This window comes from Brachyistius frenatus, unplaced genomic scaffold, assembly GCF_029030835.1.
Source record: "Brachyistius frenatus isolate BFR_SWC_R1_liver_20210118 unplaced genomic scaffold, ASM2903083v1 Contig_99, whole genome shotgun sequence".
Classification (NCBI taxonomy): domain Eukaryota; kingdom Metazoa; phylum Chordata; class Actinopteri; family Embiotocidae; genus Brachyistius; species Brachyistius frenatus.
In genome coordinates this window covers 1,187,641-1,213,016 of record NW_027210698.1, presented here as the reverse complement: position 1 = coordinate 1,213,016, position 25,376 = coordinate 1,187,641, and the positions used below count along the sequence as shown (strand labels likewise).

Sequence of the window (25,376 nt, the reverse complement as noted above, 5' to 3'; positions counted from 1 at the left end):
TAGTAGTGTCACCATCAAGAGGTACAGCAGCGTGTTTCAGGGTTTTCTTGTTCGAGTCTAAAACGAAGGCACGACAGATTTATGTTAATTCTTCTCTTCTTTTTTTTTTAATGACTGACAAATTTGATTCTTACAATTAAAAAAATGAATGCAGTGTAAACAACATTTGTAGTTTTAAAGGGATGGAAATATTTTTGATTTTTAGCAAAAAAACACAAAATTTACAGGAAAAGCCATGAATATAATTTGCCACTTCTGATCAATTGGAGTTTTACTGCTGCCAGTACTGCGAATACAAAAGATATTCTAATGACAAAAGATTATCCCACAATTACTAGTTTTATCTTTGTAATGATGAGTTTTACCAGAACTGGTTAATTAGTGATTAGTAATTGGTGAATTAGTGAACAAAGGCTATTTTTTTTCTTTTTTTTAAATCACTCTGCTGCAGAAAATCTGAGTCACAGAACATCTGAAGAAACATGTTCAACTTTAAGAGAAACAAAAACATCCGGCTCCTGCCTTCAAAACTTTAGACAGGAACCTTCATTCACTGCTCTACCAAAGTTCAACAGTTTTTCATGATGCTCTCAGCAACCTCACATTATAAAACACACCACACTGCCTGACATCTACAGGTGCTGTTTGGTTATCTTCTTGGCATGATCCAACACAGAGTTGTATCGCAGGGTTTTGGACGTCCAGGAGGATGAGAGTCCCTCGAGCCCGATCTTGGAGAATGAAAACAGCACATTTAAGAAACCATCACTCATGCAATATTGGCTTCACACGCAATATAATGTCGGCGTAGCAGTCGTACCTGAGCCCCTAGACATGCTCCAATGAAGGATCCTCTGCTGCAGGTGCATCCGCCGCAGCTCATGGTGTCTCTGACAGCCGTCTCGTAGTGACTGGCTGTCAGGACTCCATGCAGCGCTGCTTGGAACGCACCTGGCAAACCTGAAACAACATCAGCACCACATGTCAATCACGTGAAGGTATTTGAACTCACCTGTCCAATAACTAGCAGCTATCCGAGTCACATGTCGTGCTCCAGTCTTTACTTATCACAGATACACTCTACTGATGAAGGAGGTTAGTCACGATACCTCATGTGTTCGGAAACACGGAGGGGACGAGCTGCTGTGGAGTTTTGGATAAATTCTCCTTCACCTGATGGATGTGCCCTGAAACCAGACAGAAAGTGAAACCACGGTGAGTCTAACATTACAAGTCACGTCATCATTAATATAAAACATAAATGTCCGCTTGTTTCTGTGTCGTGACACTGAAAGACTGAATCTGTAATCAGACCACGTTCAGCAGGTGAAAGAGAAAGTGTGAACCCTTTCATCCCGTCACTCAGTCATGACGTTACTGTTTAACAACGCTGCAGGCCTCACATACCAATGACTGCTTTGTCCAGATCAGTGGGCTGCTTTCTCTTCGGGTCACTGAGCTGATTGAGCACCACGTCCAAGGCTTTTGGATCTGGACCGTTCAGGATGAAATGCTCCAAAAACCTGGGAAAATAAATACCATTGTAATCTATATCTGTATCTTTCTATATCTAATCTATAGCTTCATTTTGAATCTGAGTTTGGTGTTCTTCTCGATACAGTTGTTTCTATACCATCAGTCATTTGTATTTGGTCGACTGTAATAAAGCCAATTAGTGGCTCTAGCAGATATACTGACCTTGCCGCCGCCAGAGTCTCTGCCACACATGCATCATTGTTCTGGGTGACACGGGTGGCCTGCTCCACCTTTTCCAGCATGTCAGGCTGTCCTGCGTAAAACGCCACTATAGGAGCCAATTTGGCTATTCCATCGACCTGACAGTCAGTCTCGCAGCCTGCAGCAAAGACAACACAGTGGTTAGAGTCGTTTCTCTTCATGACGTCAAGCTGTGAGTAAACAGGAGCTTCACCTGTCTCCTCCTTCCCTGCGTCCACGTTCTTCAGGAAGCTCTTCAAACTCGCTTGTCTCCACGGTCCTTCGACGGGCAGCTGAGGTCTTGGCCCTGGTGTTCACACAGGTACGACACACAACGACGTGACTTCAGTGAGTGAAAAGTGAATTCATATTTTATCAAAACCACAAAAGACCTTCATCCGTGTTGACTGGACAGCTCTCCTACCTCCTTTGTCTCTGTAAGGATCGTTGATGGGGGTGTCGTACTCTGATCCGGGCCCAAAGAATTTCAGCATGCGCTGCTTCAGATCGTCAACATTTAGACCTGCTCAGAGAGGTCACACAGCTTAGACACCAAACTGTGAAGTCACATCATCATAAAGATAATTCAAATCTATATAGACCCTGATCCATGAGATCTTCCATCTCCACCAGAGACAGTGAGAACAGACTACCCCTCACCTGGTTTTGTGAAGCGATGTTTAATTCATTCCGTGTTTCCTAAACAACACACACACTGAACAGATGCACACGTAAAAGAGACCATGAGGCGGTCTGGACGCTCACCTCCACACTCAGACAGGGACTCCAGCAGGACGTACGCCTGGTCTCCGTAGCAGCTCTGCTGCCCCCTCTTCCTCCTGTAGAAAGGGTTGGCGGACTCGGAGCGGAACTCGGGGTTCGGTTCCTGAGCCAGAATCACCTGCAACTTCTGCTGGTCGTACAGCCAGTGGAGAGGCTGCGCTGCAGGACAGACACGTAAGAAACTTCAAAACCACGGATTTAACCTGGGGGGGGGGGGCAAATGCTCAAGGAAAAGAGCACCTAGGCGGAAACAGTCTTATTGTTTATGTTTATTAAATGTACAACACAACAGTGTTGTTGTTACCTGCTGCATCTGCAACAGCTGATCCCACTATGGCTCCTATGGCTCTGTTGGCCAGAGCCGAAGCCATCTGTAAAAACATACGAAGTGTGGTTTAAAATAATGGTTGTCTCGTTTACTGCAGCAGAAAGGATCATTTCAAAATAGTTCCTCATTGTCAAGTCAAGACAAACATTTCCTGGTTCCAGCTTCTGCCATGATTTGAACTAAATATCTCAGTTTGGGTCGAGACATCTGAAAACGTCAGCTTGGGTTCGACGTACGACAAACGATTAATCGATTACTCAACAGCTGACTCGGTGATGAAACGTGATTATGAAATACTAGCTAGTTACCGAACATAAATACAGGCTGACATTGAAAAGTCCGACCTTAACCTCCGTGTAGAGAAGCCGAGGGCGGACTGCGGTCTGTTTCTACTCCTGGTAGTTTCGATTTTACTCATCCATGAATTAACGACACTTCTTTGGGTGTTCCTGTGACTTGTTATGAAAGCGTTAGCGCTTTAGCACCGCCCACTTAGGGGAGGGGCGTCCAAATGACCACGCCCACTTCCGGTGTTACAAACAAAAACAAAGATAAACACTGTCGGAACTGCTCAGAGAGTGAAATTAATTATGTGCTTTTAGTTTAACATTGAGGAAAGTAATAACAGGCCTAAATGAAATGAAGTTTTACACTCGTGTCATCACAGAACGACACTGACGCAAATAAAAACAAGCAAAGATGGCCAATGTAAAGTATCAAAATTGCATAGTATATTTTTAATAGTTCATTAAATGTTGTTAAAAGTATCAAGAGTCTACTCAGAGCAATTTAGGTTTGGGATCGTAGACCTTGATTGGGATCACAGGATGACTCTGAGGTTTACAGTACAGGCTGATCGATCAGTAGATCAATACTACCATCTACTGGCCAGCAGAGGTAACTGCATCAGGTTGAGCATCAGGATCACTCCTTCGAGTGAAGCATCATGGAGCTGTCTACCTGTATTACAAATCGTATCGTTCAGGCTATCAAGAAAGTAATAAGGATTTGACTCAGTGCATGTTTTAAAAAGACAAAGACTGAACTCAGATTTAGAGTGAATTAAACCATCTTTTTTTTTTTTTTTTTTTTTTTTCATTTTTGAGGAAAAAATGTTCAGGAAGACTCACATCTGGAAGAAATTGAAGCATTTTCTTAGTCCACACTCCTATATGTTCTCATATTCTTGATTAAATCAATTATCCAGCAACATAACATGAAAAGAGAAGGATGAAAGCAGACCCAAATTCCTAAAAGAGATGGAATATTTATTGAGTTAGATTTATATTGTTGGTTAAACCTGTATAAATTGAACATGATTTTAGCACTTCATGTAGCATCTTTGTTCCTTGCAAAAGGCACCGGCTGTGACATCACTGATTTGGGTTGTGTTCAGAAATGTGACGTGCTTGAAGGATTGAGCCAATTGAGCGCAGCAGAAAACTGCGCAAACAAAAGATATGTTTGCTTTAAAACTAAGGTTGTTTGAGTACATTCAAAAGCATGCAATAGTAAAATATGGGATCATTTTATGGCTCTGATCTTTCAGTGGCGCCACATATCTTTTTCTCATTTATCCGTTTTAATGAAATCAGACCTGAAAATTATTTTGGAAGCTGTCACTACATGAGGTGTAAATGAGACACATGAAACACTGCCTCTTTTAGTGGGACCCTCTCTCTCTCTCTCTCTCTCTCTCTCCTGTCACTTTATTAGATGTTTACAGTAAACCACAGTTCAGCTTGATTTTCCATCACACTGACAACACACATAACAGTTTTCAGCTGACCATCCAACATCACCAAGCAGACTTAATACTGTCTGGCTGCATGTGTCGTTTCAGAAGAGAGGGGTGTGTCGCAGACGTGTGAGTGCTGTGTGTGAGAAGGAGTATTACCGGTTAGCCTATATTTATTTATAGCTCACCTCTTCCCTTTCAATTTGTAAAGTAATATCACATGTGGTCAGCTTGGGTATACAGTACATGCACACGTTGCACAGGACACATATGTGTGTATCAGGTTCAAGATTAGAAAAAGTTTCACAAAACTGCCAAATAGTCCCTCCCTCCTGTAAAACTCATATGTTTCACTTTCTTCTTGAGTCAGGGCTAAGTGACACCTATGCACTGAGTCCTCAGCAGGTGCAACACCCTGTCCTCTCCCCTATGTCCCTGACTGACCCAGCTCCACATTCTAGCGCTGCGCCAATGCCAGCAAGAGCAAATTAGACACCAGCACCCCCTCCTGATATGTACTTCTCTATCCTACATCCATTATTTTTAGCTGGGATCCAGGCCTCCATCTTCACTTAATATGGGAAAAGAAGTGCCTCATATTTGCAGCCACCTCTAACTCCATCGTATCTTCTTCTTCATTTGGCACAAAGTAGACACACACACACACACACTCACAAATATCCCATCCTCTCTAATATCTATATTCTTTACACCATCTCCTCCACCTTCATCACTGCCTGTCCACCTTCTGTGTCCAGCCAGAGAAAAAGAGCAGCTTGGTCCCCACCTCCTCACCTCCACCCACTTTAACAGGTCTGTAACATACACTCAAGCACACACACAAAGCTGTAACCCCAGCAACCACCCAAGCCCTGCCTCATCTTTCCCCTGCTTGAGTGCACCCCAGATAGACACATGCTCACACCTATGTCAAACTTAGCCCAACCCCTCTTGCACCCTGTGCCCCACTGTCAGTCTCCCATGTGGGGTTTTTAATAAGGTAGACGCAGGAGTCGGTCTTGCTCTCTTCTGGGTGACGCGGATTGGAAGGGGTTCTCCATACTCTCACCAAACTATTTTGGGTTTTTTGTAATATCCCCAATTGTTTACTTTTTGAAACTGCAAATACATTATCCTTGAGAGGAGCCATGAAGTGGACCTGGGTGCTTGTGGCAGTCTTGCTGTCCTTTGGGGGGCTTTCACTGGCCAAGGACAGCTTGGACTTCCCTGAATATGATGGAAAGGACCGCGTCCACGACCTCAACGCCAAGAATTATAAGTCTGTGATGAAGAAGTACGATGTCATGGTGGTATATTACCATGACCATCCCGGATCCAGCCGCGTCGCCCAGAGACAGTTTGAGATTGAGGAGTTGGCCCTTGAGGTGGGTTGAGATGAGAACTATTGATGAGGAGGCAGCATTATCAGTGTGGGAGTCATAATGAAAAGCACGCAGACACATTAGACAGACTCGAAGTTGCTATATTTTGTTAGAGATTCTGGTTGAATTTGACTTTTGACAGTTTAATTTAATTTGGGTCTGCAGATTTGAAATTAAGTAGACAAAAAATATGTAATGGTGCTGCTGGTTGAGGAATTTTAATAAAATATATACACGAATGATACAAATAAAGCAAGAGGTTTGGATACAGGATAGCTGTGTGGCTGCAGGAAAAATGACCAGAATATGATGCAACAGAGGCGTGTGTGTTTTTAGTGACTTGAAATGTGTTTATGTAAAACCAAATACAGGCGAAGTGTTCATGTAGAAAGCATGTTACGAGGAGAAAAATAGCTTTACTGGATGCAGAAATGCTGATGAGTGAAGTCCCGACAAAATGCCTCACAAGCCTGTGGTGTGTCGTCCATGCGAGGCAAAGAGCTGAGCTGTGAGCCTGTGTGTGATGTGTCTGTGTGTGTCTGAATGTGTGTGTGTTTGTGTTTGTGTTTGTGAGAGAGTTGATGATCCTAACACGCCTGCATCAGTATGCCGATCACACCTCAGCCTGGACACTCAGCAGTTTCATGACATTCCTCACAGAAACACATTACATCATCATTCAGTATTAGCTCACAGGCATCAAATAACAACTTAGCAAGGCTGCTTCAGTGGTCACATTCAGATTTATTGCATATCAAATGGCTCATATTTTCACGCCACATTTCACAGGAAAAGTTATAATTGCATGTCTGGTCAAGGTGATTGCATTGCAAGCCATTGTAAACAGAGAGCAGATTTAAATTCACAATGTAACCATCACAAACACAAGATGGACCTGAGTCGTTCTCAAACAGCATGTTGGACATTTGAAGAACTGCTGAAGCATTTTTTTTTAAAGCTGCACTGAACATTACAGTTCTAAAATAACAAGGTGATGACTGATTAATGGGATATGGATCATGTAGCACAAAAATATGTTACAGCATTTGGCATGGCTAATGTACGGCGGAAAATCAAGGCTATACACATGTGGCATTATTATATTTCTGAAGAGGACTGCTAGTGGCTCTTTTAGAGTTGACATGCAAAATGTGTTCCCAGAAAAAATACCTGGGCATCCAGTCACTAAAGATGTGACATACATAACTTGTAATCATATTATAACAAGTTGGCAAATAAACTAAAACAGGATTTATTTAGATCGTATAAATATGGCAGACATTGTGTGCAACAAATCTATTCAGTAACTAAGTCTGACAATCAACATGTTGTGGATCTTTTATGCCATGTCAACAAAATACATGTAATGGAAAGGAGGAGGATAAAATACAATTTATTGATAATAATAGAGAGGAAAACATGAATAATCAAAACAAAAGAGAGAAATATGAGCATATTCCATCATCTAGCTTGTGGTGTCTCTGCATGGAGCACTACTAGGACTCAGATTTGGGGCTGCAGGCCAGCGCCTGTGCGACTGGCTCCAGTAGTGCCGGCTCAGCGCTGCGCTGTGATTGACACTTGCAGTACTGTACTCGTCAGCGGATCCCAGAGCGCTGAGCATCACTGCCGCCTCGCCAAAATAGTCCCTGTGGGCTGGTGCGCCTTCTGGCTGCTATATTTACCCCATGATGCTTTTGTGATGGGGCGAGCTCCTTGAAGGCTTGTGTTTCTCCTTATGAATGTATTATGATGTGCATTTAATTAAGTTTTATTATTAGTAACACGCAACAGCAAAAGGCTGAGAAATTCAGAGGTTAAGGCGCCATGTGGAGATTAGTAAAAGTCAAATGAGATGTGACATGATGATGGAGAGGAAGTCCTAACTAAGTGGTAATTTGAAAATCATTTGGTGACTAAAGAGGCCTCCCATTGTGTCTGGTGTTTATGTGTTGCTTGGGAAGGCGCTGTGGACTCAACATTTTGTCATTTTGATACTTTTCCATTTAGATTTGAGTCCCTGCAGTTTCCAGACTAAATGCAACACATTTAATTTAAAGTATTCATAAAAACAGACAAAGATTGGTACATATGACAGTATATTTCCTACTTTGTTACTTTAGATATCAAAACCGGAGGAACTAACTATCCAATAGGAGAGGAAATATTATGGTTTCACACTAACAGTAACAGTCTGATTATTGCAGCAAGAAATAAAATTTCACCACATGCTGTGTTTGTATTTTTGGTAAATCTCAATGATGTACAAAATTAAAGTAAGTAAAAATTAAAAAGGCACTGATGCAGTTTGTATGTTGTGTAGTTGGAAAACATGCAAATATGAAAGCTATGAAATCCTGTCACAGATCCAGAAGCCATCGGTTTAACCTTACATACAGTTGAGGAGGTTCAGTTACTCTAAAGAAATTATATGCTATTACAAACTCTGAACTGCTGTTGGCCTACTGCACCACATCCATCTGCAACTCCAATCAAGTTAAAAGAAATGCTGAGAATTATGTGCACAACAAACTGCGGGACAGCCTAGTTAGTCTGACTATTTACACCAGTAAAAGCAGCTGCTAAAGATCTGTGATGACCCCCGTGCATGTTAGTATGTGTGTGTGTGTGTGTGTGTGTGTGCACTTTTTACCCTTCAGATGCTCTGAGACGGCCCTCGAACAACTTCCTCAATGCAGTGTGGCCCTGCCATTGGTGGAAGGGACTGTCAGTCATGAGGTTCAGGTTTCATACAGATTTAGAAAGTGCACAAGCAGCGCTCTGAAAAGCAGGCTTTTATGGTAATGAAACTACTCAGTGAGACAACTTTTTCAAAAGGTGTAAATAATAGTGTAGAAGGCTCTCCAATGCGTCAGATACACCCACACAGCCATGTAGTCCATGTTTTTTTTTAAATACCGAACCAACAAGCCAGAATCGTGACTTTATTTATGTGACAATGTCTTTGCTTTGCAGCTTGCAGCTCAAGTCCTGGATGATTTTGATGATGAAGATATTGGAGTCGGTCTCATTGATGCAAAGCACGACAAGGCTGTTGCAAAGAAATTAGGTAAATAGAGCTGCAGACACAGGTACACGGCTCAATATGCAAAACTCAGACTACGGATAATCCCAAATTAACAGCTACTTTGACACAATTAATCTATAATAGCCAGTACTCTGAACTAGCCGGTCCAAATGGACACAGCAACACAGTTAGTGGGATATTTTACTGTGAACGTTTCTATAAAATGAAAAATCTTGAGGTCAAACATCAATACTTGTCTGTTCTTTGTCTCCAGACCTTGACGAGTCCGACAGCATCTTCATCTTCACAGATGATGAAGTCATAGAATATGACGGCGAGCTTGCAGCAGACACTCTTGTGGAGTTCATCTTTGATGTTCGTGAGGATATAATCTCCCAGTTAATATCAACAACAACAATAACAACAAAAACTCTCTAAATACACATTTGCTTTCTGAAAAGCACACCCACAGACTCTTACTCTGATTTCCTCTTTTCTCTGTCATCTGTTGCCTCCTTCCTTTCTCCTCCATTACTTTCATAGGTTCTTGAGGACCCAGTGGAAATTATTGACAATAGTAGGGAACTGAAAGGCTTTGAAAACATTGAAGAGGACATCAAATTGGTGGGCTACTTTAAGAGTCACAAGTCAGAACGTAAGAATCTGTACTGTGATGGCATGATAACCTGTTTCAGTCTGTTTTCAGAGTTGCTCTTCAACCTAATTGCTTATATTTGTGTGTTGGGCAAATACAACAGCTTCATAGTTCAAAGGTCAGCTTCATAATGTTTCTGCTTTTGATTCGAAGTGGTTTTAAGTGAGCACACAGAGCGCAAAAGTATTGATGACAACAACAAGTGTACATTCTTAGATATTTCATACAGGGGCCCATCTACTGAAGCTACATGATGGATGCCTGTAAAATTTCAGATTTTGACGCTTTTGCCGATGCTGCTGAAGAGTTCCATCCTCACATCAAGTTCTTTGCCACGTTCAACACCAAGGTGAGTAACTATACTATCTGTTAAGTTTAGTTAAGGTATATTTGTTTCCTTTATAGAAAAAAATTAATTACTTTCCCATATTTTCCACAAGGGACACGTGATTAAATCTCTTAATCAACTCACTTTCAGTGCTTTTAGCATTTGCAAGACAACTTTCATTCCAAACTCTTACTGGATATCTTTCTTAATAATGATTTTAAAAGGTACAGTTGGTCCTCGGAGAGTTGATAGAATAAACCAAATAGAAACTATACCAGTAAAATCTTTTGTGACATTTTTTTTAATTTTTTTTTTTAATGACACACCATTAATATATCCTGTATGCTCAGTTGATGGTTCTAACACTTTGGGCCTACAGGTGGCCAAGGCTCTGGAGCTGAAGCTTAATGAGGTGGACTTCTACGAACCCTTTATTGATGATCCAGTGGTCATCCCTGGAAAGCCTTACTCTGAGGATGAGCTGGTGAAGTTCATTGAAGATAATGATAGGTATGTCCCACTAAAGCGAAGCCACAAGGATCTTACTTAAGTTTAAATCTTAACCTTCTGAATTGATTATAAAATGCTAAAACTGTTATTGATCTATGCTCGTAAAGACCAACCCTGAGGAAGCTGCAGCCACACAACATGTACGAGATCTGGGTAAGAACTTTAAAACTCCCGGCATCAGGAATTTGTTGAGCCATTCTTTCTTGATATATCATGGATTTCCTCGTTATTGTAAACTGTAATTATTGACCTTCAACAAGCTTCACTTTGTTTTTATTCTTTCCACAGGATGACGATGATGATGATGATGATGATGATGATGATGAACACATCATTGCTTTCGCGGAGGAGGATGACCCAGGTAAATGAATCGTAAATTAAAGATAAGATTCAGTATCACAGTTAGTCCTCATCACCCTGTGAGGCTGACTACAACTGTTTAGTCTGACCGTGATCTTCCTCTCCACTCAGATGGTTTTGAGTTCCTGGAGATCCTGAAGCAAGTTGCCGAGGACAACACAGACAACGATGACCTCAGCATTATCTGGATCGACCCTGATGACTTCCCTCTGGTAAGAGAGGATGCGCTGCAATGTGCTTTTTTTTTTATATAAATAAGAGACTGACAGGCAACTAAAAACTGAGATTTACCGACATGGAAGAAAAAATGGTATAAGATGATAAGATCAGTTTTCTAATATTTCTCTCGATCCCCCTGCAGCTCGTGCCACACTGGGAAAAGACTTTTGGAATCGACCTGTCATCCCCACAGATTGGTGTTGTTGACACTGATGATGTGAGTAATATTTTCAGTATTTTATTTGTTCCATATTTATGTGTTTTACAACACTAATACATTGTCATACATACTGTGATACATACAGAAAGACAGGTTTGATAATCGTATTATTCACCATTATAATTGGAATCTCATGTACAAACTGGGATGGTGATGGCCCAAGGGGGATTCTGCATTTCACTCAATCAAATTTGTGTTTAATAGGATTGTCACCAAATAACTGGCAGCATGAATATACAACAAACATCGCAGTAAATATAATTAGATTTGTGTCTGAGATTCTGGGTTAGTTTGGAGAATATGTGTATAAATGTGGCCATTATGGTCCAAAATGTATCTGCATGTAAGTTTTTTTGACAGAATCAACCTGAAAAGCTAAAATCCCTCTTTAAAATGTCTTTAAAACTACCTGACAGGTACTCGACTGATTCATGTCGCGTACAGTTTTGGCCACATGGTTGTGCAACGTGTACATTCTGTGCACGATACAAACAAAATGAGGGCCCGTTTATACAAACAGCTGAGTTGTTTATTGTTTGTTGTTTTTTGCTGTGCAGGCTGACAGTGTGTGGTTGGACATGGATGATGGGGACGACCTGCCATCTGTGGATGAGCTGGAGGACTGGATTGAAGACGCTCTGTCAGGTGAAATCGATCCTGATCATGATGACGACGATGACGATGACGATGATGATGATGATGATGATGATGATGACGACGATGACGACGATGATGACGACGACGATGACGATGATGACGACGACGATGATGACGACGATGATGACGACGATGATGATGACGATGATGATGACGACGATGATGATGACGACGATGATGATGATGATGATGACGATGACGATGATGATGATGATGATGATGATGATGATGACGACGATGATGATGATGACGACGACGACGATGACGACGACGACGACGATGATGACGACGACGACGACGACGATGACGATGATGATTACTAAATCATTTTGTCATAATTTACTCTTTAAGTCTGACCAATGCAGTTTCGAGAGTCACCATCATTAACTTCATCAAATCCGTCTGTTTTGTAACAAGTTCTCACTGAACTCGTCACTTCACTTTGAAATCTTTTCATCGTCTGCATCTCACCGCAACAATATTCCATTACTCGTTCATCCCTCTGCCCCACTTAGTCTAATCCTCCATGTAACAAAGTGCTCTCTAAAAGGCCACAGTACCTTTATTCCCACATGTAACACTGTTTGGTACAATAAAAAAAGAAATTCTTTCAAAACCTTGCCATCTACTGCTATTGATTTTTATATTATTAAAGTTTTTATTTTCCTACATACTGGAGGGGTTGCATTGTTTTATGCATCATGCATGAGTCCATCTGTGGAGTCTGTTGCCGTTTGAATGTGTTTTCATTGTGTTCACTTATTTCCTTGTTTTCCCCCCCAGTAATGAGATGAGTGAGGTCAGATCCAAGGGTGATAGCAGGCTTTTCTGACGGGTCTTAAGTATCTCCAGCCTTCTCTGTGAAATCAATGTTATGCTGTACACTGAAAGTGCTGTACATCATATGGATGTTTTCTATGATGATGAATTATGACAACAGCCGTATTCTATTTTTGTAACAAGAGAAATTTAACTTACTGTAAAGTCTTAAATAAATGACAGCTTGGACAGAAACCCCAGCACTGCATAGTTTTTAAAGATGTGTATGTGTGTGTATGTGTGAAGTGTAACAGCAAGTCTGTGATGATTTTGATCACATAATAATATGGGAATTTCTTGACATAATAAAGTGTTGTGATGGTAAATAGATACAAAGCAGACAGAGCAGACATCAGTGCCCGAAAACTTAAACACTTAAAGATGTTTTTGGCACCCACCGTAGGAAATATTAAAGAAGAGATTGTGGACATTGGTGGTGCATTTCAAAGTCCTATAGCCTATATTATATTGTTAGATTATAGTTAGTAAATCATTAATGTGTACATCACTTTAATGTTTCAGCTGGTGTACATATAATCTACGCCTGATATCTTTGAGTTACAACAACTGTGGTCAGCCTCTGGGATGTAGAGTATTGGGGGTTTTGGGCATTGATGGTTCTTATAGCATGTTTATGTTCGGCCAGTCTTGCCTTCAATTCTGCAAAAAAAAAAAAAAAAAAAAAAAACTCACACGGACACGCAAGTTTGTAAACTACATAAGACTTATTGCAGTTTTTAAATTACTTTATTCTATTCTTTTGACCTGATGTTATGTTGGTAAAATACTCTATGTTAGTCATATTATTACAGCGATTGCAAAGTTCACATTTCCTGTCACCTTTTCAGGTAGTTAACCAAGTTATGTTGTGCAGGGGCAGGATAACTTCTATAACTATCTATGAAGGGTTGGAGCTCCTCTGAAGCTGATGATAGTGGCATCTAAGAGCTTCTCCAAGAGGACTGATACTTATTAATATGTTTGATTTAATGATTTGTTCATTCTGTTTGCTTCACTGTTGTAGTACAAACTACACTTTATCTGATCACTGTTGTTTCTTCTGCTTGTGCACCAATAACTGTTATCTATTGAGACATCTTGCTTTATTGTCAGCTGTGGAAGTAGTTTTAGGTTTTTTAAATTATTGACCCCTTGAATGTGTCAGATTTGTTCATCTCAAACTGGTTTAATCCTCAAACTGAGGGGCACCAGGGAGACATGTTCTTCACACCCGAGTCGGACATTTTAATCCGCTCCGCCCCTGTGAAGCTCGTGATGTAACCAGTCGGCCCCTCATTGGTTGGCGCGCTTGCGCGAATACGAAACACGCCTCCTTCTTCTGCGAGCCATGTGGTTGTCGTTGGTAAATACAAATCAGGCGAGTCTCACTTCCGTTTCGGTGTAAATTTGTTGCACACACTTCGCTTCTTCACAGCCGCAGCGGCCAGAATGTCAGCGGCCGTCGTGGACCTCCAGTCGCAGGTGGAGTCGGTGCTGGGGACGCTGGTGAAGACGGCCACGGTGGATCTCATCAAACTGTTCGAGAGCCGATACCGAGCCGCGGCGGTGGATGTAGGCCGCACCGAGGACAACAAGGGAAAGGAACCCGAGGTGATGCTTGATAGTTTGTCGTGTGGGGACACAAAGCGTAGCATCGGAGTGCAGGTGGACGAGGACATGTATCGGCTGGTGGAGCTCTCAGGTGTGTGTTGTTTGAGATTTAAATGCCCTGACTTCCTGGTTGAGTCCACGGCCAGGCTGCAGGACTAAATACATGTGCAGGCAAAACTACATTATAAAACCTAGTGGTGCAGTCAATGTATAACTTACTGATGCATATTTGCATGCCATGCATGCATTAAACATTCGTGCATGCTCTGTGTTCATTTGTTGCACTGCCCACCTGCAGAGTGGACAACAGGACCTCAGGGGAAACTCGTGTTAAGGAATGTTTGTCTCTGTTTTAACCCCTCCTCCTCTTGTCTACAGGCCCCACCTTGCTCACAGATGATGGTTGTTTGAGGGGGTGCAGGGAGGTGGTGTTGGAGGAGGGGTGTCCCATTCCATCTGAAATCCTCCTGGCTGGAGATAATGGCCATGTTGAACCCGTGTCAGAGGTCAGTGAGAATTTACAGGAGTGCAGAGACCCGATACTTGTTTTTACTGGAATGTGTTGCCCCAAGGCTGATTTTATTGTTTTTAAAGGGGAAATTCTCCACTTTTTATCTGGATGTCCTCTCAGTGTTGACCGTAGATGTTGTTAACTGAATCAAAACATTCCTCAGTATGTGCAGTATTCAAAGAGAAAGATGGGTTTTCCTGCAGACCTACATGTACCAGGATGCATTGCGCACAAGCCTCTGACATCAAACCCCCTAATCTTTTGGATCCCTCAGCTAAGTCTCTCCCCTTATAGCACCCACTCAACAAAAGAACGATAAGCAGACAGATGATAAAGTTTGCAGAGAGTAAAAGATGGAACAGAAAGTAGTTATTCATCAGGAGGCTATTAATACTGATCATATACTGTAATGTTAGCAGCTATTGTAAACGTATACAACACAACATGTTGAGAAAACCGCAATGTATTACCACCGTTGTACACTTTGTTTGCCTCGAAATATTGATAAGTGATAAAAAAAAAAATCCTCCCTCAGTGGTCATCTGCCCTCTCAGCCCCGCTGGTTTTATTTTAGCTGTCTTTTTTTTTTTATGTTGAAGAAAAAGATGGTCAGGCCGCTTTTTTTTTTGGTTGGCATTGATGACAACATCCAATAAAAACGTCTCACGCTGAAAATCATTGCAGCAAAATTATTCAGTTTCTGTTGGCATTAAACAAGTTTGTGCAAAACCACAGTTTCTGAACCTCTTGTGCTAGACTTTTTTTTTTTTTAATGCTCGCATATATCTGATCAGCTGATGGGCGTGTCCCTGCGACGGTCTATATATGTGATGACGAGGTGTTGTTTTTCACTTTTCTGTATTCAGACAGCAGATTTCCTGCGGGCTGCCATGTTGCCTCTTTGTTGTTGTCATGTAAACGTACTCAACTGGGAAGTTGGAGGTTACCAAATCGTAACTTTCCTGCTGTCCCAGCTGCCCAAATGCACCAATAAACAGTTCATAAGGCAGTGCTCAACGGATTGTTGAGACCCTTGCTTTTCAATAAACCTACATTTCATCAGACTCCGAAGACCCTGTGTTTGATTTGTAATACTACGGGTGGTGTGAAAGGTCCAGGCCAGTTAGGCCCCGGCGAAGAATTTCCGCCACACTACTGCAGCCGCAGCTTCGGCCTCTCTCATGCTGCGTTTCTTTGGCACTATATTCAGACAGCTGAATATTTGAGCCAGTCTCATATTTTAGGATGACATTTTTGCTGTTTGAAATCTAGCGAGTTGCAGCTCAAGCAAGGAGAATAAAGTTTGTTTTCGTGTGGCATGTAAAGCGCCCTCGAGGGACCCAGTCTGCTCAGTTATCCAGCACCAACTACGTCACTGTATATGTTTGTTGCTCCAGTCGACAACCATAAAAAGAGTGGTGGATTTTCCCTTTATTGACCCGTATTTATGTAAATCTGTTGTTTCTTCTTTGAGCAGGTTGTGGCAGAGACTGTGGACATGGTGGAGATCAGCATCTTCGACCCGGAGTCTGTAACCGAGAGTGATGCTACAACAGAAATAGTTTTGCACGGTAAGAACTGTTACTCCACACGATGTCCTTGAGATCGTAGATAGATAGATAGATAGATAGATAGATAGATAGATAGATAGATAGATAGATAGATAGATAGATAGATAGATAGATAGATAGATAGATAGATAGATAGATAGATAGATAGATACTTACTTACTTACTTACTTACTTACTTTATTAATCCCCAAAGGGAAATTCTTTTGTTGTCTTTGTAATTTTTGTGTCCTTTGTAATATAACACCAGATGGCAGGAGACACAAACAAGTGAGATTGGTTGATGACTGAACTTGTGTTGCAACAGCTCAAAAACATAGATCTCCTTACCAAACAAAAATATTTTTCACTTCTCAAAATTCCCGTTCTGTCCGAAAGTACTTATGACAAGAACAACTGTTTGAAAAATCTATAGACGTGCAAATGAATTGCACAACAATAAGAAACGCCTTTACTGAGTAAAGACTTTAAGCCAGTATGGTTAGCCTGGTAATACCAAATCACAAATCACCTTGTGTATACAGTGTATGGGTGGGTTACAGTACAGTGGGAGGGTTTCCGGTTGTTCCACCCAAATGGGCGTAGATCTGGAGTTATTTTTGAAGCTGTTGGAGCAGCCTTTAACCAATGAGCACTGACCACCATGTAAAAACCCGTTTGCTGTGCGCCGAAACTCACCAAGCTGTAAACAAGAGAGAGCCTTCCCCAATGTGAGCTGACTACAACTCCATGTTAGTAATTGACTGTTACAGACTTTAAAAAAAAAAAAAAAAGTTTTAGGCATTGTTTCTTCTCCGGATTCAGTTTCATCGAGCTCTACCACCAACATCCTCAACTTCATCGTCATCGCACTTATCATCGATTGGTCCGCCCTTCAGAGCGGTTAAGGGAACCTACAAGTGAACAGGGTTTCCAGACTTGAATCACAGCAATAACTGAAGTCGTGTGTACTAGTAGAGCAGAGCTCGGTTAACGTTGGGCACCCTACATCTGAAAATGGGTTTTATTATGGTCAGTAAGAAAACTCACACTACAACCTTTCCATAAAAAGAGGGGAGGGATGGAAGAAGGACGGGAATGTACAATAACATTAACATGTGTCTGATATTTTCAGTCTCTGCAGAGACACTGACAGACTCACCGAGGTGTGGATCTACGGAGAGCTCACCAGCTAAACAGAAGCCTCTCGTGATCCGACCGGATACGAGTGACGCCACCTCTGGGCAGAAGGTGAAGTTCGTTTGCCCGTTACTCCTCAAGCCGGAGTCTCCAGCGCTCAAACACGACAACCCCGAGAAGCCCGTGCGAGCCGAGCCTCAGCAAGCCGAGCCCGGCAGCACTGCCAAGGGAACCGCCTACAGTCCGTCCCCGTCAGACGGAGCCGTGACTCCTGCACAGGTTGGGGTTTGGGAACGGATCCACACGCCGAAGGAGACCAAGAACCATCTCCAGATGAAACTGAAACTGGCCTCTCCGGATCAAAAGCTGCTGCGTCCCTGTGCAGTGCAGCTGGTGAATGTGCTGACTGTGCCGGAATCAGAGATGAAGATTCAGGGGGAAGCTGCCAGTGTGAACCACAACACAGGCTGGCCTCAGCCCAAAGACCTCCGCCGCCATCAAGGTCCTCACACGGGCCATCGCCTCTGCTGCTTCACACAGTGCGAGAGCGGCATTTGGCGTCTCCAAAAGGTCGTCTTGCACTCCCGGGACGGATACGCCTGCAGCATCTGTGACAAATCATTCAAGCGGAGGAAGATTCTCCGGCGACACGAGCGCTTCCACACTGGAGAGAAACCGTACTCGTGTTCGCAGTGCTCCAGCACATTCGCCCTGAGAAAGAGCCTCCGCCGCCACTTGAGGTTCCACACGGGGGAGAGGCCGCACACGTGCTCGCAGTGCGGCAAAAGCTTCCGTCTGCGAGAGAACCTGAAAGCGCACTCAAGGTTTCACACCGGAGAGAAGCCGTTCAGCTGCGCCGTGTGCGGCAAGATGTTCAGGATCCTGAGGAATCTGGAAAAACACAAATTAAGCCTTTGTGAAGCCTTTGTTCCTTCGTTCAAGATGATTGCTGGCTTGTAGCTCTCGAGAACTGCTGTCGTTGGCAGGTTGTGGTGGTTGCACCATTGTCTACCTCAGACTGGAAACACTAAATAGCTTTTACAGACGTCCATATTGATCCTTTTTTTTTTTTTTTTTAACTTGTACTACTGATTGTCTTGTTTTTCGTTGTCCCTATTTGACATGTTTTTGCTTCATCTGGGCCTGTGGTGGACCTGGCAGAGTGCAAGAGCTCTACTCAACATTTTTAGCATCAGACTTTCTGAGAAACGGATATATCCGTCTGCAGGGAAATATCCGAACCCCACCTTTGCACAGTTAACCTGGTATACCTGCTGAAGTACTCTGTCGCCTCGATGAGATTGTTGTTTATAAAAGTAGACGTAGCTTCAGCGTCTGAAAAGTGAGGCGAAGGCGGAAGTGCCTTAAACTGCAATACACTCGAGGGGGTAGCTCCAAAAAGGCTCCGGGCTCCATGGACTCCAATTAAACTTCTGTTAAACTAAGTTATCTGGCGGTCCATCTGAAAATAATCCCATCATTCATTAGATATTAGGCCTCAAAAAGCACCATTTTGGGGGGCGTGCATGTTTGATTAACAGGCCTGTGTTGGAGTCGGGTCCACTATACGGTCCCCAGGTTTCCAATCAGATCCACTGCTTATTCCTCCCCAGCTCATCCAAATATGTTCACTTCTGGCTCCAAACCGTTTAGAGACCGCAAGATGGCGACCGCCAAAATCCAAACTCGAGGCTTTATAACGGCAGTTCACAAACCAATGAGTGACGTATCTGTTGGTTGGAGCGCACCAGCAATGTTTTATGCCTTTTATAGGACCACATAAAATATCTGGTGGTTGTCTGGTCGGGCAAAGTACAGATCTCCATCTGCCCACCTCTCCTTATATAAACTATTTCTACTCAGTTCTTTAGTTGTTGTTGTTGTTTTTTACTGTACACTCATACCTCTTATCAATGTGATTTTCCTTTTTATTCATATGATTAGCCTTCTGGCTGTATGTAGAGGTCTTGCTGTCCCTGTCCTAAATGTCTCGGAGTAGCCATGAGGGATCTGGTTATAATGTTAAACCGCATCGTGGACAAACAAATGTGATTTCATGTTCTCTTTTAAAATACCGATTCAAATGTTTTTACATTCCTTGACACATACATCGACAAATCTTTTTTATACATGTTGCCAGATAACATTTGCCTTGTGTATTAATAAAATAAAAAGTAAAACCTGTTGTGGTCAACAGACTTTTATTTTGCAATAATTCCCAGGACATAACGTCCAGTAATAGCATCACCTTTTTAATAAACGGGTAGAAAGAAGCAAACGAGTAAATATCACAAAGTATTTCTCAAATTGTATAAAAACAGAGGAAGCAGCAGAAGTACACAAAAGAAGTATTATTAGACAACTTGGAGCAAGACGAAGGCCTCTTAATAAGAAGTCAACGGAGTTTCTAACTAGACGGAACCTCTTGTTTTTATCCGAGATGCTGAAGATGTGTTTAAAATAATAATAATAATAATAATAATTTAAAAAAAAAAAAGTTCATTTGGTGCGTGAGCAGCACGAGGACGTTTACAGGACGTAAAACCAGAAGAGTTCTGTTGCCATGGAGACGGTCGGTATCAGCACCGGGTTACAGAAAGTAGTTTTTAACTTCTTATTTCCTCCTTTTTGTAGAAGTCACGCTGAATCAGCTGCCGTCAGTCAGCAGCTGTCCGACGTTTGAAACTGTTCGTTGCAAATCTGCTGTCCAACTTCGGGGGACACGTGATAAACAGAAGGACTGCGGTAGGTACATTTAAACCGTTTTTGTTTTTGTATGTACTCGTTGTTGTTGTTGTTGTTGTTGTTGTTGTTATGACTGGTTTCCCTTCGCATTAAAACGTAATCTGTGACCTCTTTGAAGACGCACCGCGGTCAAACACCCACATTTCATTTTGGACTCGTCTGACCCGACAGGTGGAAATATTAACAGTAAATTAAGAGTTATGGACTTAAACATGCACGTAACTTGTTGATATTTAAATTATAACAAAGACGTTATGGTGACGTAATTCTGTATCTTTAAAACTAACATGTATATTTAGAGGCTTACTACACAACTGGCTCCGCCCTACCAGGAAGTACAAGCGTGAACTCAGCGGTGCTTTCACTTTTGGTCATGTGTGAGAGAAGGACCAGCAACACTGAGGATTTAACCAGCTTTTTGCTTTTTGGGTAGGAATTAAAACACTTTTTTTTTTTTAGTCTCTATTCACCTACAATCTTTGGGCTCATACGGGTTATTCAAAACAAACAAAAACAAGAGGTGTTTTCAAAGGCAGCGGCCGGAGGGCTGAATAACGACAGCTCACTCCTTCCTGTCTGATCTTCTCATGCTCAGTGGCACTCTGAAGAAGAGGGATCGAGGATGGAGGACGCAGAGAAAACTGGGGTGGAGGAAATGCTCATGTGCCCCGTGTGCCAGGACATCTTCAAGGATCCTCGGCAGCTGCCCTGCGGACACAGCATGTGTATGGGCTGTCTGGAAAACCTGATGGATCACTCTGACGTACCTTTCCGCTGCCCCGACTGCAGGGCACAGTTCGGACAGGTTGTCAGGGTTCAGAAGAACTATGCGCTGACCAGCATCGCAGAGGACTTCAGGGTGAACAGGAGGATCAAGGTACCACTTTTCTTTTGTAACCCTCTTGTCTCTTCATTGAGACTCTTAAATAACGGGGAGAGTAAACCGAAAGGTTTATTTGTCTGATTTCCGCGTGCAGGAAAAGCAGATGAAATGCGTATACTGCGACTACTGCCTGGAGAACAAAACCCTGGCCATCAAAACGTGCCTGAAGTGCGAGGTGTCGCTGTGCAAAGAGCACGTCAAGGACCACCTCCGGCTGCCGGTGTTCACGGGACACCCCCTGGTCCAGCCTGTGGGGGACATCCTGGACAGGAAATGCCCGCAGCACGAGGACGAGGTGCTGAAGTACTACTGCACCTCGTCCAGACGTTACATCTGCAACATCTGCGCCCTGCAGAGCAAGCAGCTCGACGTGGCCACCGAGGCCTCCACTGTCCTGCGGAGACATCTGACGGTGAGTTAAAACCGTGTTTCGCTGGAAAGATCAGGACATCTGGATGTGAATAAGGAAACAGCTGGATGGCTTCACAAGGTGCGGCCGAGGTAGCAACCGCTCGCTGTGAGCGGCAGGAAATTCCTTTTACCTGATTGTTGTGGAGAAACAGGATTTTCTGGTCCCTCAAGTTAGAAAGGTTAACCCCAACCCCCCCCCCCAACCCCATTCCCACCCCAACACACACACACACACACACACACACACACACACACACACACACACACACACACACACACACACACACACACACACACACACACACACACACTCACACTCACACCTTTTCTAACATTTTATAGATGAAATTAAAGAAAATAACTGTCAGATTGGGGAAACAATGGTCGTGGTTGATGATATGGAGTTTAAAGTCCTGCTGTGTGTGTACATTCAACATTCAACAGCAGTACATGGACCAACACTTCAAAATGCTCCTGGACCAAATTACGAAATCCACCGGCTCGATAACAAAACTGCAAGAAGACATTCAGCGTGACGTGAGCCCCGTTATCTAATTTCAAAGCATCTACAGTTTGTTTCCGACACTTTTCAGGTCTAATTTCTATTTTTCTGCACCAGAAACAGAAAGTGAGCCGTGCTGACTCGAGGCTCAACGGTGTCACGGTGGTCGCGCTCTTTCTCTGGTTCATCGTTCTGTATTATGGTAACGGGATGCTGAGGCCTACTTTGTGTGCGTCTGTCTCGGCCGTACGCGTGAACTCACTGACGTCTACCTTTTTTGTCTCCAACCAGCCTACAGCTACTCTGTGGAAAACCAGATGTTTGAGAGCCAGCGGGAGCGAGAGCATCACAACCATGCCACCATTGCAGGTGAGAAGGCAGACTTTAAGTCCTCGCCGCTTCCTGCACGCACGCACGCACGACGACGACAACAAAAACAACAACAGAGGAATTTCAACGACAGATGTTTTGGCTCAGTGTTCGTCAGCCAGTCAAGTTGCAGTTTACGCCCAGTTCGTCCGGACTCGTGTATGTCGTGAAGACTTTGACGGGGTCCTTATTGGTCAATGAAGCTGATTCTGACGAAACAAAGTTGTATTAACCACAGCAGGCAGAGTTTCCAATACGGATGTTGCTGCAAAGAAACTACAAATTCTAAAAAGTGGACGCTCCGCGCACGTCTTCAACCCGGCAGCACAGAAGACCTTTACAACCCACACAGGTGGGATCACTGTCACCAGCTCAGTGTCTGACTAAAGGTCAAATGTAGTCACAGGTCACACTGACCTTTGACCTTTGTTCCCCAAAAATGGAGTCACTTTATTCTTGGGACTAAGTGGACATGCGCCAAATTTTTAAGAAATACCTTGGAGGTGTATTATTAAGACATCATGCTCATCATAAAAGGCTGGAGGGACGGGCAACCCGAAAACATGACGCGTCCAGCTGAGGCTGTTACAGCATAACAAAAATATGAGAAAAGAACAATAAGACTGATAAATACAAAGAAGGTGCCAGCAGCTGGTCAGCATACCCTCAGCATTAATGTATATGGTTGATTGTCTAATGGTTGTGCATACAGATGACATTTCCATCTCTGGGAATGGAGCCAAAATGGTTTTTTATTTATTTATTTATTTATTTTTTATTCCTACATAGAGCGCCGGGTTGATCAACCAATGAAGAGCTACGAACCTCCAGAAACAGTAGATCAAGATTGGAAACATGAACCTCTCGAAATATACGGTCAGATCAGAGAACTTGGATGTTTGTGTTGGAACCATTCAGATGTTGAAGAGCTCGAGGCAGCCCGTCGCTGTAACGACAATACAGACACTCCTTCTGTCTGAAGTGTCACATTTAAGACACATCAGCATCTTGAGGCCCAAAGAGCATGTTTACCTACACACACACACACACACACACACACACACACACACACACACACACACACACACACACACACACACACACACACACACACACACACACACACACACACACACAGACGCAAAAACATAATGTAACCGTAGAGGAAGACAACCAGTCGTAAAGTCGGCGTACGGCCTGAATATCAGCTGCCGAGCTGAAGTTAGACGAACATTAGCCACCGTTTTGTACCCAAGTGGTCAAATTGGGCAACGCCTCATTTTGTTTAGCTTTATAGTTGTAAAAAAAAAAAAAAAAAAAAGCTAGTTCTAGTTTCAGATTTTACTCTGAATATGACATTTTTTTTCCTACAAGTCAGATTTGATCAATCCAACGTGGAATCCCTTTAAATCCAAAGCACCACAGGCTAATCATTCTTTACTCTGCATGGGCACGTGTCACCATTTGGGAAAGGATCCAAACAGTGTTGGAACCCTTTTAAAAACGGTCCGTCTGTCTTGCAGGACCCCTGACGTGGGACCTGGACACCGCCAGTCGTCTCCTCAAAATCTCCGCTGACCTCCAAACAGCAGAGCGAGTGAAAGCAGAGCTCGACTATCCAGACGGCGACAGCTGCTTTGACGCGCACGCGCAGGTCCTCTCCAGCCAGTGCTTCTCCTCTGGTACTCACGGGTGGGAGGTGGAGGCGGAGGGCTGCTGGGTCATCGCTGTGTCCTACAAGAGCATCCAGCGAAAGAACATCGACAGCAAAATCTTCGGCTACAACGCGGAGTCCTGGAGCCTCGCTCACTTTGGAAACGGCATGCTGTTCGCCGTCCACGACGGAAGATCGATATTCGCAGACGTAACCTTGCAGAGCGGCCGCATAGCAGTGGTGGTTAATTTTGAGGAAGGCAGCATCAAATTCAGCGCCGTGGGCTCCGCCACCAAACTGCTGCACGAGTTCAAGGCCACTCTGACTCAGACGGCGTGTCTGGGTTTGGGCCTTCATTTGGTGGATCCACCCAGCAGAGCCTCGATTGTTAAAGCTTGGTGAGCAATCCTGCAGACGGGCTCAAGTCCGGCGGCTGTTACTGCAGGACGGACGGACGGACAGGACGGACCGAAGCCAAAACACCTCGGGAATAGCTAAGCTTATGTTTTATGGTACGTGTGATTGGCAGATTTCTTTCTTGGTTGTAGGTTTTAATTCAATACGAATGTATTTTCAATCAAAAGTGTTTCTCATTTTGGTTTTGTTGGCTCCCAGATTGGCCTTTTTTTTTTTTTTTTTAAAGAATTCAACCTAAGAATATGACTGACACTAAATAAAAGTTTTAAGACTTACCTCTCAATGCTAAAAGTATTTTAACAATGATACTCCAAGCCTAAGCACTTTTTTGACAAAGCAACATCAACCCTGTCACCGTTGGTCCAGGACTTTGAATAACAAGTAAAACAATGTTGCTGTAATACATTTAAATAGACATGTTGTTCTCTGGGACTGTCACAAACTATTATTATTTTTAATTCAAAAACTAATTGCGATCGTTGCTGCTTTAACTATAAGAATTCTACACATTATCTTGAACTTCAAAGCTTCACCTTGTTTTCTGGAGTCTACATTGGACAGGAGTTCATGAACAGCATGGACGCTTCTCTTCTCGTCTTCAGGGACAACGCAACTATAAACTCCTCCAGTGTATCTCTGTGTAACCTTTGCTGAACACTTGACACTTTAGCCGGTTTACAGCTCTCGGACGAAGACGTACCTTTATTCTCACACCAGTAGAAAAGAGTCCCAAAGTCAGGAAAACTGACCGTAACGTCCACGTTTGGCCGACAGCAGCTGACATCAGTCGCCATAACTTCCTGTTCAGATCAGGTAAATGAAAGCTTCAGCAGCTGGTGTGTG

The 25,376-nt window shown here is 43.1% G+C and overlaps 4 protein-coding genes across 6 annotated transcripts; 3 read left to right on the top strand and 1 right to left on the bottom strand.

Annotated features, from left to right (window-relative positions):
- Positions 1-89: 89 nt before the first annotated feature.
- On the bottom strand, positions 90-3,301 carry LOC138628374 (crystallin J1A-like). The gene is made up of 10 exons (XM_069711383.1): positions 3,172-3,301; positions 2,804-2,870; positions 2,482-2,658; positions 2,141-2,239; positions 1,931-2,023; positions 1,699-1,855; positions 1,408-1,523; positions 1,110-1,187; positions 821-960; positions 90-731 (listed from the first exon to the last, which is right to left on the bottom strand). The coding sequence occupies exons 2-10, from the start codon at positions 2,868-2,870 to the stop codon at positions 633-635; spliced, it is 1,026 nt and encodes a 341-aa protein (XP_069567484.1). The 5' UTR covers positions 3,172-3,301; the 3' UTR covers positions 90-632.
- A 2,225-nt stretch (positions 3,302-5,526) lies between these two features.
- On the top strand, positions 5,527-12,595 carry casq1a (calsequestrin 1a). Its single transcript, XM_069711380.1, has 11 exons — positions 5,527-5,950; positions 8,924-9,017; positions 9,250-9,350; positions 9,519-9,630; positions 9,906-9,979; positions 10,338-10,468; positions 10,576-10,621; positions 10,757-10,829; positions 10,940-11,040; positions 11,190-11,264; positions 11,825-12,595. Exons 1-11 carry the CDS (start codon positions 5,714-5,716, stop codon positions 12,245-12,247), a joined length of 1,467 nt encoding a protein of 488 aa, XP_069567481.1. The 5' UTR covers positions 5,527-5,713; the 3' UTR covers positions 12,248-12,595.
- Positions 12,596-14,117: 1,522 nt separating this feature from the next.
- On the top strand, positions 14,118-19,113 carry LOC138628385 (uncharacterized). The gene is made up of 4 exons (XM_069711397.1): positions 14,118-14,445; positions 14,733-14,860; positions 16,343-16,436; positions 17,548-19,113. Exons 1-4 carry the CDS (start codon positions 14,193-14,195, stop codon positions 18,510-18,512), a joined length of 1,440 nt encoding a protein of 479 aa, XP_069567498.1. The 5' UTR covers positions 14,118-14,192; the 3' UTR covers positions 18,513-19,113.
- Positions 19,114-20,215: 1,102 nt separating this feature from the next.
- LOC138628343 (E3 ubiquitin/ISG15 ligase TRIM25-like) lies at positions 20,216-24,808 on the top strand. 3 transcript variants are annotated; one of them, XM_069711337.1, is made up of 8 exons: positions 20,216-20,297; positions 20,893-21,174; positions 21,275-21,592; positions 22,036-22,128; positions 22,211-22,295; positions 22,385-22,462; positions 23,252-23,338; positions 23,986-24,808. In XM_069711337.1, exons 2-8 carry the CDS (start codon positions 20,920-20,922, stop codon positions 24,516-24,518), a joined length of 1,449 nt encoding a protein of 482 aa, XP_069567438.1. In that variant the 5' UTR covers positions 20,216-20,297; positions 20,893-20,919; the 3' UTR covers positions 24,519-24,808. The 3 variants fall into 3 exon arrangements, with proteins under 3 accessions (XP_069567438.1, XP_069567436.1, XP_069567437.1); XM_069711335.1 differs by lacking the exon at positions 20,216-20,297 and adding an exon at positions 20,643-20,726; XM_069711336.1 differs by lacking the exons at positions 20,216-20,297; positions 23,252-23,338 and having other exon boundaries at positions 20,643-21,174.
- The last annotated feature ends 568 nt before the right edge of the window (positions 24,809-25,376 follow it).

Bases quoted from the DNA above. Each gene is read 5' to 3' on its own strand.
- casq1a (XM_069711380.1), top strand. From the start codon at position 5,714: ATGAAGTGGACCTGGGTGCTTGTGGCAGTCTTGCTGTCCTTTGGGGGG. The intron at 9,631-9,905 runs GTAAGAATCTGT...GTAAAATTTCAG, and splicing joins TAAGAGTCACAAGTCAGAAC to ATTTTGACGCTTTTGCCGAT. The intron at 11,265-11,824 runs GTGAGTAATATT...TTTGCTGTGCAG, and splicing joins GTGTTGTTGACACTGATGAT to GCTGACAGTGTGTGGTTGGA.
- LOC138628385 (XM_069711397.1), top strand. From the start codon at position 14,193: ATGTCAGCGGCCGTCGTGGACCTCCAGTCGCAGGTGGAGTCGGTGCTG. The intron at 14,446-14,732 runs GTGTGTGTTGTT...TCTTGTCTACAG, and splicing joins TCGGCTGGTGGAGCTCTCAG to GCCCCACCTTGCTCACAGAT. The intron at 16,437-17,547 runs GTAAGAACTGTT...TGATATTTTCAG, and splicing joins AACAGAAATAGTTTTGCACG to TCTCTGCAGAGACACTGACA.
- LOC138628343 (XM_069711337.1), top strand. From the start codon at position 20,920: ATGGAGGACGCAGAGAAAACTGGGGTGGAGGAAATGCTCATGTGCCCC. The intron at 22,129-22,210 runs GTGAGCCCCGTT...TTTCTGCACCAG, and splicing joins AAGAAGACATTCAGCGTGAC to AAACAGAAAGTGAGCCGTGC. The intron at 22,296-22,384 runs GTAACGGGATGC...GTCTCCAACCAG, and splicing joins GTTCATCGTTCTGTATTATG to CCTACAGCTACTCTGTGGAA.